General features: G+C 51.5%; 1 protein-coding gene across 1 annotated transcript in view; it reads left to right on the forward strand.

Annotated features, from left to right (window-relative positions):
• The window catches only part of LGR6 (leucine rich repeat containing G protein-coupled receptor 6), a 152,029-nt gene that overhangs the window by 112,781 nt on the left and 25,455 nt on the right, over positions 1–13,793 (forward strand). Inside the window, 2 exon segments of the mRNA XM_017739816.1 lie at positions 11,288–11,356; positions 12,802–12,873. Coding sequence (XP_017595305.1) covers positions 11,288–11,356; positions 12,802–12,873 — 141 coding nt within the window.

Below are 13,793 nucleotides of genomic sequence, written 5' to 3' on the forward strand. Positions count from 1 at the left end.
CTGCAAAAACAGATCCCAGTGGAGCATCTTTGTTCTTGGAGAAGGCTTGGCCCTGATATTTCAGGAGGGCAGCAAATCTAGAAAGAGGTGAAGCCAGATGAATGACTTCACATTTCCCTTGCATTGACCTGCAGCTTCTGTGCACAAGTCAGCTCTGCCAAGTGCACAGCAGCTCTGTGTTCCCCACACTGATGGGGGGACAGGCAGATGTGCAGCACCCACCAGGTCAAACACCAGCATGCAGCTGGATAAAGCAGCTCCAAGAAAATTTTCTCTTTCAGGGCAAGACCTGGCTGTTCAGCAGCCACCCCCCCAGCTTTCTCTTGCTGGGAAGGAAAGCTGGCAGGTAGGCTGGAAGCAAGTCAGAGCAGCCTGGGCCAGATTCCCAAAGGGGTTTCGAAACAGCCCTGTAAACCAGTGAGATTCCCTCTCCAGTTCTCATCAGCCTGAGAGATGACACAGAACAACCCTGCAGGGCTGTGGGAAGAAGCCCCAAGCTGAGCCATGAAACCAGGCATTAGATGGTCGGAGTGGGAGAAGTTTGGCATTTTTTAGCCCTTTCCCAAAGCCATGGAGCAAATAAGAGAGTAAATATGCTGATGTGACACATTCTTCCTGTAGCCCCTTTGGGTAATGGCCTCGATTCTGTACACAAGGTGTAAGGTCAGGGGATGCCCACAGGAAATGCAGGGAGGAGCCAGCATTGCCCCATGAGCAGGGATCGATATGCCAAGGGTATAATATTGAAATACCAAGGGAAGGACATCCATTACCCATTGGCATGGCCGGAGGGAAAGGCCTGTGGCCACGGTGAATGTTTGGACCACAGCAAATGTCCTGGCAAATGGGCTGGCACAGTGGGGTGAGGGAATCCTGAGAGGGTGAGGAGTGAGGAGTGGGGAGGTGAAATGAAAAAGAGTCAAGAGAAGCACCATCTTTTGCAAGAAGTAGGTGCAAGGCATGCCAAGAGCTGAGACCGCAGACACACTGCTCTTCACATCACTTCCCTGCTCCAGATTTGCCTTGTCAGACCCGGCCCATGGTGCATTGTCCTTTGGGATGTTTAACATGTGCTGTAAAACACCTGGCAGCGTAACCTGCTTCTGCCATTTGGATGGAAAGATCCTGACTTCTACATTTCCTGATTGTTTTAGACTTAATTTCTCAGTCTTTAACAATGCAGCAAGAAGGGTAAGGGGGATTAGATACCTTCTAGTGGGAGGTGTCCCTGCCCATGGCAGGGGCTTGAAATTAGATGATCTTTAAGGTCCCTTCCAACCCAAACCATCCCATGATTCTCTGATGAGACTTGTGTGTCATTAGCCTGGTGAGGAGGAGTGCTCATGGAAGAGCTGATGGAAGGAGCAGTTCAGCTGCAGCCAGGAGCATCGCTGCAGTGACAGAGACTGATTCTTGGGAACACTCAGACCTTGTGCTCAGGGCTGGGGGCAGAGTGCCAGGGACAACGTGGCTGCAGTTTCAGAGGAACAGCAAGGGAAAACTGCCATGCAAAGGCCTGCATGGTGCTAACACAGGGGCCAGGTTCCCCTGCTGTATGAGGAAAGAGCTTCTCATGAGGGGATCCCTGTGACATCAATTTCCGCAGTGAGGCTGGTCTCATGCGCAGGTTTCCTCCTTACCACCTTCACCTGGAAAGCTGAGCAGTGTCCTGAGGTCCCTGAGCTTTGCTATCAGTCTGAACACATTCTAAAGGCTGATGAATAATTGCCTCATACCTCATAGTGCTCAACTTCGGCCTCATCAGGTAGATTGTGGTAACACTGGATTTATCCCCCTGTGTCTCTGAAATATGAACATTTCATGGATCAAGGATGAAGGGGAAGGGGAATGAGTGAAGTCCCCCAACATGACCAAGCTCCAGGTCAGTGCTCTGTGCAGAGGGATGGAAGGGGAAGGTGACCTGAACCTGTGCAGCCATCGGTGTTCGAGTGTGTGTGTGCAGGGCCTCAGAGATAGCCATGGGGAGGGCATCGAGTCATGGCAGCTGAATTTCAGAGCTGGCCCCAAACTCTCGCTCCAAACACCAGCACACACAGACCATCATTCAGCATGTCCACCTTGCCTGCTATTAGGCAGGCCTCAGCCCTCGGTGTCCCCACGGCAGAGCAGAACAGAGCCCAGAGACCAAGTGCAGAGAGCAGCTGAAAGGGGACAGAGGCTCCTCATGGAGCTTCCCAAATCTTCCACCAAAGCAGCTGTGGAAGGGACTCATTGAAAATGCCCCTGGGATGCGATCTCTGCTTTGAAGGAAAGGGGAAAGCATTTTTCCTCCCATCAGGACTGTTTTGTCCAAGCAAGGAGAGGTGTGGTGGCCCTGGGGGCTGACTGTCACACACACACACAGAGCAGGTCCCTGGGGCCTCTGGTACGAGGTAGGTGGGCAGCAGCAGCGGCTCTGGCAGGTCTCTGCTCTCAGGTGTGGCTCAGGTGGGCTGGCAGCGCCGAGCAGCACTCTGGCAAGGGATGTGCAGGGTCTCCCACCACAAAAGCCGCCTCATATTTCCCAACAGCTGCTCCGAGCTCTATCTGGAGCTCTTGAGGCAAAGGGAAAAATGCAAAAGTAAGAGCTGCGGCCCTGCCAGTGGGCCTGTCATGGACACGGCCGAGTCCCACAGAGCGAGGACCGAAGGCAGGGGCCAGGGCTCCTCCTGCCTTGGCACACTCACACGGAGCAGACCCTGGTGCTGGCAGAGAGAGAAAGCGTGTCCTGGCAGTGTCCTGCCCTCCCAGCCCCCAGCAGGGCCAAGGTGGCTCCCGGGGCACAGGCAGGGCTGGGAAAGGAGCTGCTGCTCCCCAGGACCGAGGCAGGGGCCAGGGCTCCTCCTGCCTTGGCACACTCACACGGAGCAGACCCTGGTGCTGGCAGAGAGAGAAAGCGTGTCCTGGCAGTGTCCTGCCCTCCCAGCCCCCAGCAGGGCCAAGGTGGCTCCCGGGGCACAGGCAGGGCTGGGAAAGGAGCGGCTGCTCCCCAGGACCGGCTCAAAATGCTGGAGGCCTCCTGGCTACAGCCAAAATAGCAACAATCAGCCCCAGAAGCGCTGCTCCTCTGGGAAATCTCCAGCCCATCTCTGACACGGACGTGATGAGGAACCAGTTCAGAGAGGCCATGCAGGCCTCGCCCATCCCCTCCACCTGAGATGACCCCGTTGTTTCCTCTCTCCCTGGATTCTCCCTCCCCATCCACATCCCTGCCAGCTCCTCCGCCCATCAGACAAAGGAGATAAATCACTTGGAAAGAGCAAATCTCCATTCATTTAAAAACCTTTTAATTTATTTTTTAAAAATAGCACTAATAAATTAAAAACATCTCCCAGAACGGCTGAATCCAAAACCCTCTGGCTTCAGGCATTTTATCTGCCTAACCTTGCCTCACAGGAAATGCCCTTACCACAGCACCCGTCCCATTATTCGGGTAATTAGTGGAGTCTGTAAATGCAGAGCAGAGCTGGAACCTACCAACTCCTCTGGAGAGTTGGATTTTCTATAGGAGAAAAAAAAAAAGAAAGAAAATTAATATAAAGTGCACCTTGGGCAATGAAGGCAGGAAGAAGGAAATGGGAAATATCTCCAGTACAGCTCATGCCAGGGTTGTTTAACACTTTAATGGCCAGGCAGGCTCTGCTGTTCTCCTGGAAAACTGTCTGCCAAAATTCTACCTTGCTCCTCTAGTGGATTTTTCTCCATCAGCATGTTTAATTTGAAGCCTTTTGTGCAGTTTCTTGATGCTAATCCCAAATCTGTGCAATTCCCAGAGCAGCTGATGGATTTGACCCCTCAGGGATGCCCTGTTTGCTGCACTGAGCTGCTTCCTCAGCATCCTGATGCTCCAGCCCTGCAGGGTCACCGTGGGTCCCCAGCTCATTAGCTTGACTGTACGATCCCAACCTGCCCTGCCAGAGGATGGAAGGGACTTCAGGAGAGGCTTAGGTACCCAGATTGAGGGGATGGAGAAAGGAAGGGGATGCAGCTTTTTGGAAAGAGGGACACAGCTGAGGGCCCTGGTTGCATGGGTCCCTGTTCCTGGTCCCAGAACAGAGCTAAGAAGTTCATTGTCTGCTCTGATCATTGTATAAGTGGAAAGTGACTTTTCCAAACAGAGAAAGTCACCTGTCAAACTGAACTGGCAAATGCACCTGGCACTGACCAGGAGCACAGAGATCAGACCCTGTGTCTCCTTGGGCCCTGCTCCCAGTTTGCTGCAGGGGCCTGGAATGTGCCCTCCCTGGTGCAGCTCGGCTCTGAACCAGTCGGTACCTTGTAACCAGGCTGAGCTTTGGCAGAACACAACCCCAGTCAGACATGACATTTTGCAGGTTTATAAAGAAAAAAAGAGAGGAAGTGAATGCGGTTCAGGTGAAAGGGTACTTCTGGGGCCACTGCACTTTTCCATGGCTCCACTGTAAGGCTCATCTCCATCGCAGGACTCTGCCTGTTCTCCCTTTGCCCACCAAATCCTCACACCCCCCCTCTTGCATCTGGCCAGCTCTCCAGCCTGGCTTCCCCCACCGCTGATCTTGCAATGACCAACACCACTGAGGCTCTCCAAGCTCCAACCTCTGGGTCTGCAGACATGCTGTGACCCATCAGAGGTCCTCAGGCCCCTCTGGCTCTTCGGGCTCCCGTTTGCCCAAAGCCTTTCCCTGTTTCCAGAGCTTTTCCTGGAGCAGGTGCCCGTGCCTCTGCCTCCCAAGGTGTGTGAGTGTGAATTGATGCCCGTGCAAAGGAGGAGCGACCCTTGCAGGCAGCAGAACGGCAGCAGAGGCAGCTGGGGGCATGTTTTCACCACGGATGTGCTGATGCACAGAAGCTCTGCCTCCATCCCATGCTCCCTCCTACCAGCAGCAGAGCTCCAGGGGCTGATCCCCAGCCATTTGTGCACCTCGGGGAGCAGGTAGAAATCCCCAGCTTCTTTCCTGCAGTTGGGGAATGCTCTGCTCTAGACCAGGCTTCCTCGAGCCTTGCCTTCCTCTCCAGCCTGGCAAAGAGCAGCTTCCTCCTGAGCCATCAGCTCTGTGGATGTTTCTGTGTGTCCTCGGTCAGCACCTTTGTGTCTGAATGTGCAGGGCAGTGTTAAATACATCAAACATTGATCCATTGACTTAGAGAACAGACAGGAGTCCCGGGTGGAACAGCCACACACTGGACACTGCTGGGATTTGCAGTGGAGATCAGAGCTGTACTGGGAGGGATTAGTGGCTGCAGGGGTACAAGGCACAACCCAAGACAGTCCCCCCATGCCAGCAATGGTCCACCAGTGCCACCGAAACCTGGTGAAGTGCTGCAGCACCGTGTCAGGGAGAGGCTGAGACATTTCCAGGCCAGGCTGTCAGAATGAATCCTCTTTCAGAGATTGCTGCTTGCTCCTGGCAGGAATTATGTACCCTACGTATCTGACAACCTTCCCACAGTAGGCAGCCCATCTCTGTTCCTTTGGGACACACATGCACTCCCTCAAGTTCCATCATAGCGTGGCTTCTTATAACTTACAAAAAAAAGGGGGTTTCTAGGACATGATTAATTTCCCAATGAAAACACTGACCCTAGCAGATGGATCCCATGGTGGGTCATTTCTCTCTCTGGTTCATGTGAACATCCCCCTCTTGCTCTCAGGTGTGGCTCAGGTGTCTTCCTTTAGGGGATGGACACATGGTCTGGAGCCAGAGAAGTGCTCCGTGTCCTTCCACATCCCCCTTCCCTCCTCTCACTTGTTAGAGGCACTGGCAGCTTCTCATGCCCCAGGCTGAGCTGGGGCTCACACTCACTGCTTGCCACTGCCAGGACAGCGGGGTGTGGGCTGATGCTACACAACAGAAGGTGCTGGAAGCATTCCAAAAACACTCAGGATGCTTAGGGACATGGTTTAGTGTGGGGTTAATGGTTGGACTCAATGATCTTGGCTTTTCCAACCTTAGTGAATCTGTGATTCCATAAATTACGGCACCTGATTGTGCAATTGCTTTTCATATTTGAACTCATCTGGCAGCTCAGCCACGAGCCATGACTGGACGTATGGAGCCTGGGTAAAGCTGTCCGGCCAGTGCTGGGCAAGAGGTCAAACTACATGGTCCCCATGGCCCCCTTGGGCTTCCAGACTACCAATTAAATCATTTCCAGTGCTTGATTTGCCCACAGTAACCAGGACAACTAGCAGAGGCAGTAATTACATTTACTGGCAGCTTGATGAGGTGCCAGCACAGGACAGGTGAAAATGCAGGTCCTCAGAGGAGCCTGCACAAAGTCCCCTCCAGGCACCATGGTAACATCTCCAACTCCACTGGGACTGAAATAGTCAGCAAATGTCCCATCTACAGCTTCTAATCTCACTTCATCTTCAGGTTTATTAGCTGCAAATTTGTGGTGTTTTGTGGCTTATGGAAGAATTTATAGTACTATATAATTTTATTTTTTTTGGCTTCCTGTGTGGAACCACTAATAGTCCCTAACAGGCAGAAAATTGACCTGAGACTCTTTCCTCTCCTTCTCTCCTTTTGGCACAACTGAAGATATTAATAGTTCCAGGCTGCTTGCTGTCAGCTTCAAATCACCCTGGCAGTTAAAGCCCAAAATAACTGGGCCTTTGATGTCAACTTACTTTTATTTCTAAATAAACAACAGGGTTGGTTAAGGTCTTCCAAATATGAAGCTATAGGCTCCCTCTAGCAACAGCAACAATGGAAAGCCAGCCAGTTCACTGTGTCTTGGGCAGACGGGGTGACCTTTCAGAGGCTTTCATTTCAAGTAGAAGAACAGACAAGGCTCCTCTTGCCATTCCACTGTCATGCTAGAGCTGGTAACTTTGAGCCCAGCTGAGGAAAGGGATTATTCATAGTCACTGCTCTTGCACATCAGTTCTGAACCTCTTGCCTGACTGATTTCACTTTCAATAGCCCTTGATAATGGGAAAAACTCCCTTATGCCATGCTCTTTATTTCTAGTTTCTTTTTTATGAGGCCTCCTATTGTTTGGCATAGGCATGGCCATGGTGTGTTGCCATCCTTCCACCAAGTAACGCTGCCGTTGATCTGCGTTGTGCCAAAAAGGACAGCACTCCACAGCCAGGAAACCCCACATGTAGCACACAAAGCCTTGGGTCGGACCCCAGAGCTGGGACAGCACTGCCAGGTCCAGCTTCCTTGGGTCAAGAGGCCTCCTGGGCCATCCCAGCCTGTGCCACAGCAGTACAGTGGGAAGAGTGAAGTGGCTTTTTGCAGCTTTCCCTGCTTCATCCCAAATCTGGAAGCAGTGGGAAAGTGTCAGAGTGTGGAGCTGGGGATGCAAAGCATTGCCTGAGTACCTCAGATGAGGCAGGGAGAGGAAGGGGACCCTTCAAGGTGTTTGCTACGGCACCTCCATTTCCTACATCCACCAGCTCCTGGAGAGGGTTTGTGAATGATGGGCAGTTCACTGACGTGCCCAGTGGAGGAAATTTTGTGGCCACTGGAATGGAAAAGCAAAATCATCCCTGAGCCACTGAGCCGTGAGTCCTTCCAATCTGCCTTGACCCTGTGCCGGGGAAGAAGCTCCGGAGACCCACCATGGGGCACATGGGCTGGGCCAAATTCCCCATGGGAGAGCAGGCAGAGAGGAGATGTCTGGGGCAGATGGAGCCCTGCTAGCACCTGTGCAAAGACCTGAGGACTGAATTTCACTGAATGAACAGAAACTTCCCCACTGACAGGAACACCACGGCGGGGGTTGAATGCTGTTTCTGGGTCATTGCTTGGACCAGGGCCCAATTCCAGTTCTGTGAAAGAAGGACAAGGGACAGGGAATTTTTTTCTCACATCATGGTTTGGGTCTGAGCTTTGGGAAGAGTGCAGGGAAGAGATGACACCTGAGGACCATCCTGAGTGCTGGTTTCTTCCAGCCCCCTCCAGCCAGCTGGACCCCATGAACTGGGCAGAGCTTGGCCAGGAGCAGCGCTGGAGACAAGTCAGGGCAATGAGAGCAGCACACGATCCAGAGCAGCCACCCACAAGCAGCACTCAGGGACCTGTTCCCCAGAACAGCTGGGTTGTTTTCCAGGAGGGAGGCTCACCTCCCCAAAACCCAGGAAGCACGGGCAGGAGCGAGCACAGGCACATTGTCTCCTCTGCATAGAGCAGGGTTGCTGGCAGCTGGGATGGAGCAGCATGACTACACCTGGTTGCATTTCCACTTTCCAACAAGCCCAGTGTCTGCCAGCATTCCAAGATGGGCTTTTACCCAGCGGGAACACAATGAATGCTCTTTGTATCTGTCAAGTGCACAGGGGAGGGAGGCCCCGGGATGCTGCCAGGGCTGGGAACGGTGTGTGTTCGCTCAGGAAGAGCTGGTCTTGTACATACTTGCACACATGCAGAGGTACAAACAGAACCTTCATCTGCTGATGAAAGAGCAGCCTGCCTGGAAGAGATGCAGGCTGGAAAGGAAACACATTTTTAAAGACAGGAGCAAATATTACAGCACAGTGAATTATTCCTTGGAAATAATACTGGTTGCAGATCTAAGATCCCTTGTTGTGTTAGTGAATCACAGGTGAGCTAAGCCTCCTCTCTGTTGGACAATGTTTTCCATCTGTCGGCAGCTCACAGACATGTCAGGTGTCACTGGGGAGGAACAGCCCTGTGCCATCACAAGAAGCCTCCCCAGTGACACAGCAGTGATGGGCTGAATGTCACCCGGGGCTGGGGCTTACAGTGCCTCTTCTCCAGGGACTGTCCCTTGGCATCACACGGGTTCTTCCCAGCCCCAGTTTGTGGGGCAGGAGAGGGAGGTGGCACAGGCAGATATCTCCTGCTTCCTGCTCCCTGTGGAATCTCCCTCTCACTTCAGGGAGTCACTGCAGGGTGAAATTTTTAAAGGTATTATGCACCTTATGTGCATAATTTGGGCTGTCAGTCGACTTAGGCTGCTAATGCCTCTGATTTCAACCAGTGCAGTGATCTGGAGGTTAATCAGATTTGCCCAATGCTTTGAAAATGCCCAGTGGGGTCCTGCCTGCACTTCCTGTTGCTTGTTCCCTTGGGAAATCCACTCCCGTATGTCCCTGAGCAGCAGAGAAGGGATGTGTCATTAACAGTCCTGATAACCAAGCTGAGCAATGAGAGCCCTCAGCCAGGCCCCGATGGATCCTGGCAGGTGCCATCTACAGACACTGGCCAAGAGCATTCAAGCAGCTGATAGGGAGCCACAAGCAAAGAGTGAAGCTATGAGCAGTCATGTGTTGGGCTACTTATTCTTGAACAGATCAATTTGGGCTCAAGCGGAGAAGACTGAGGAAAACCAGTGACGTGCGTGGAGCCAGATAAGGACAGAGTGTGACAGAGCGAGTGCAGGGAGAGGCAGAGCTCTCCTGTCTAACAGATGTGAGGTGGCGTGAAGAGGGGACACATCGCTCCTGTTCCACTCCTGGGCCCTGGGACAGGCACAGCAGCTTCAGGTGTGCTGGGGCCCTGCCACCACGCTGCAGGGTGGACACTGGGCAGGCAGAGCTCACGGCCTCACCACCAGCCCTGTGCTCCTTCCCTGCTGATTGCCAGCACTGCCAACTATTAGACAACATGAACCCTTTCTGGGTCCTACAGGAGCAGGGTTCATTTGCTCAAATCCCTACACATAGCACCAGCATCCACATCCCTGTGTAACTGGAGGAAGGAAAAGTGCCCTCGGCATCCGGGGACAAACCCTGCCAAAACAGGACCTGCCACAGCACCTGGGCTTCTTGGGGAATCCAGCAACAAGGTGTGGACCTTGTCAGAGCTACACAAGACAAAATCCGCCCACGACAACCTCATTCCATATTTTTCTTTTCGGTTTGTGCCCTATCTTGTAATTCCATGATAAGCATTCCCTAACACATAAATCATATAAGTCGGAAGTCCTGGAAGGACCAATTTGGAGAGACTGTCTGGGTTGATTTCCCATGTAAACACCTTCAGGGCAAAGCTGAGGTGGGGCCACAGAGTCGTTCCCAAGCAGGGGCACTGGTAGTGAGGGAAGATGTAAGAGACAAAGGGGCCAAGAGAGATCATAACGTAATGACCATGCCTGAGCCCAGAGGATGAGAATTACAGGGTAATTGGGCAGCAGCTCATTGCTGTGTAAATGCTGTTATTTCTGTTCCATAAACCACAATCCAGGTTACATGGTAATTACTTTGAGATTCATTAAGTGTAATTATACAGTAATCTCCAGGAGCCAGTAATCATGTTCCAAAGTATCTACCACTTAAAACTTGGTGAGTGTCATGCAGGTAGGAAGCAGTCGCATGGTTTTCAGACTTCAGTGAATTGGAAAGTGGGATGGCCAGGATAGGATCAAATGTTACTGTGACAGCCAAAATTGCCTTCCAAGGAGAATGTTGGGCATGCTAGGGAAGTGCTGCACACCCAAAGCCCAGCCAGTCTCCATGGGCACCCTCCAGCCAGCAGCAGGATTGGTGCCTCTGGAGGGCTGCTCCTCCCAGGTTGCCAGCAGGGCCCCATTGGTCAAATAAATCCTTTTCCAGAGGTTAAGCCCCTCCTTGGAGAACAAACACAACTCCTGAGATTTCATTCACACTCAGATGTCTCTTTCAGTTGCCAAGTCAGGGTGGGTAAGTTCTACACCTGTCACTACAACCAACATAGCATATTTTATTTGTTTTACTACACAGCAAATTAGACTTAATGCTCAACACTGTCAGTACTCCTTGCATATCACTTCCAGCTTTGGCTTACAGATTCCAATGTGGGGTTGACCCCAACCACCAGGAGTCTTCCCGCAGACTCCTCTTCCCACAGCTCCCAGTCACAGCATGTCCCAGTGGCAGGGAGACCCAGCATGCCCAGGACAAACACTGAGGGAATGGTCCCCTGATCCCCTCTGCACCACAGGGTGAGGGGGCCCGGAGAAGCCCTTCATGAGACCCACACAACTGACATTGTTCGTGTTTCTTGTCCTTCAAAGAATCCCATTTTGGAAAGGCAAGAAAAATTACTCAGAGCCAAAGCCCCGGGGGTGAGCTCCTGAGAGAAGGGGCCAGGGCCCTCAGGAGATGGGCTGGGCATGGGGCACTTGGCAGGGAGGAGTCCCATGGCAGCAGCCATGGCTTGGACTGGTTCTCACCTGACAGTGTTGCAGGAACGTGTTTGATTGTGTTTCCAGGCAGTGGCTGGATCAGCATGGTAGGAAAAGCCTGTCTCCCATGTTAGCGACCAAGTTTCCGTGGCTTCAGAGCATGGATACACATGGTTGAGTTCCTGCAGAAACATTAATGAATGTTTTTCCCTTCTCTGTCTTTCAGGGATCTGAACTACAACGAGCTGCTGGAATTCCCCGGGGCTATCAGGACGCTGGGCCGACTGCAGGAGCTGTGAGATTTTCCATTTATTCCTTTACAAAACCACTTTCTGTGGGAGAGTGACCAATAAAGCATCGCGTGTGCTCTGACTTGAGGAAAGCACTCAATCTAAGCCTTTCTTTTCCTTCCCAGCCCTCTCCACTGCATCAAAACAGTTTATCTCCTTGATTTCCATCAGCTCTGACCACCTCCCCATCAGCCTCTACACCATGCCTGGTGGAGGGGACTGGGAGTCCCTGTCAGCCTTGGAGCAGGTTCCTCCTCCAGTTCTTCAGTCTCCTGTGGCATCCAAGGGGCTCAAACTCATCTGTTCTCTGGCTAATTCTGATGTCCATTCCCCAGCTTGGGACCACAACCTGGACTTACCCGTGTTATTGTGAGGCCATTGTTTCTGTAGGCCCTGTGCCACCTCCTCTCATGTGCAGAAACTGTTTGATCTCCCTTAGGATAAATTTATAATAGGGAATTAGCAAAGTTTGTGACCATTTTAGTAGATAGCTCTCCTTCCTCTAACTGGTCAGCCTGGGAGACACTAAAAATAAGAAACCATCCCACTTATCACCCACAAAGGTAGAAGCCCCAGGGTGGGGTCAGTTGATGTGGATCCACAGTTCTTGTGTCACACTGGTGCCAGGCTGGGGTGGGACAAAAGCAGCTGCTGTCATGTTTCTGGGAGCCTTGGAGTAAAAATCTGACACTAGTTTTTTCTTTACTGGAAGAATTCTCATGAGATTTCTCTGTCCAGCTCAGATATCATCATTACTCTCACCTTCAAAAGGAGAATAAGAGCCTTAATCCCCTTTGAGATGGCTTTTGAAATACCTGTTACTAAAGAAGAGGCAAATTCCAAACAGTCATCAACTAATCACCCACTCAGACTCCTCTGGGATAAACAACCTGGGCATCACCCAGAGCCTGGTCCTAGTCCAGCCACAGGAACCTGTGGTTGCCTTTGCTGTGCAGGAGGTCAGACTGTGGCCACAGAGCTCTCTTCTCCTGGAAGAATTTTCTGAATAGAAATTTTCTCAAGCTTAAGCAAAAATATCCCAGCTACACCTACAAATCCTTTAAAGTCTCCTGGGACCATAATTCCTGGCGCGCTCTGGTTGGCAGCTGTGGAGCTGTAATGGAGACCATCCATAAAAACTGTAGTTCCTGGAGGGTAGAAAATTTTGCATTTGGCTTGTTTCTGTTTCCCAACCTGTGAGGTGCTAAACCTTAAGTCCTTGTATCCTTGGTGGGGTCGGTGGAGTCACATATGGAGCACCCACAGAGTAAATGCAGCAGATTTTGTCCTGCCAAACCACAGACCTTGTTCACCTGCTGGGATGATGCTGCACCTGGGAAGGAGCCTACATCTCCTATTTGATGTGTATTTTGAAGGGTCTCTGGCTTTAAAAGTGATGAGGAAAGAAGGTTAAGTTAATTAATATCAAGATATTTGTTTCTCCCAACAGCGGTTTTCATAACAACAACATCAAAGCTATTCCAGAGAACGCATTTGTTGGGAATCCCCTCCTCCAAACAATGTAAGAAAATTAAATCATGTTTCCTACATCTTTATATTACCCAGAAAGGGACGTTTCCTGATGCCTTGGGTTGGGATTTCTGACAGTGGTCACAACAACAATCTGATATTTGCTGTCCCTGTGCCAGGACAGGCTGAAATTGCTCCTTCTCAGCTCCTTTTTGGAATTGCTGTGGGTTCTCCTTTCCCTGCAGCTGAACTTTGCTGCAGCACAGGCTGATAGCAAGGGAGGAACAAAATGCAGGTGGTCTGCATGGAAACTGTCTAAGCCCTGGTTGACATCTGCTGGTGTTTATTCCTTGTGTTCAGAAAAGCAGCTGCATGTGTCAGAGAGCTGGGATACCAGGCCCTTGTGTGTCTGCCCCAGACCTGCAGACACAAAGCTCTGCACATGAATACACCCAGCTGTCTGCTCATTTCTCCTCTGACCCAGGCACAGGTAGTGATTTTTGGATAATTCTCTGAACCACACAGATACTGAAAACTGTGGCAAGTGACAAAAGTTCTGCTTGTCCAAACTGGACTTAAATTATAGAAATACCAGTATCTGGAAAGCCATGGTGACACTGGGTGAAACCATTCACTGCTCCAGCCAGAACAACCAGCCTCATCCCCATTTCCCTTGGGCAGCATCCACAGAGTGATGATGGGGGCCCACACACCCAGAACGTTCATCTCTCCATTGGATCTGCCCATCTCAAGTCTCTCACAGTTTGTGGGGGGAAGTGCTTCTTGTAGGAGGTGACTCAACTCCTCCCATATCTCTCTGCGTCCCAGAAGAGCTCACTTCTCTCCACTGACTGTGACAAGGGGGAAAGGTGCTGCTGCTGTAGGCGTGTGAGACCTGAGGAGGTGTCCTCCAGTGCAAGGTGTTTTTCAGTAGGATTGAAGGAAGGCTTTACACCTTTCTAGCCCCTCTGT

Source organism: Corvus brachyrhynchos, unplaced genomic scaffold, assembly GCF_000691975.1.
Source record: "Corvus brachyrhynchos isolate BGI_N302 unplaced genomic scaffold, ASM69197v1 scaffold67, whole genome shotgun sequence".
Lineage (NCBI taxonomy): Eukaryota > Metazoa > Chordata > Aves > Passeriformes > Corvidae > Corvus > Corvus brachyrhynchos.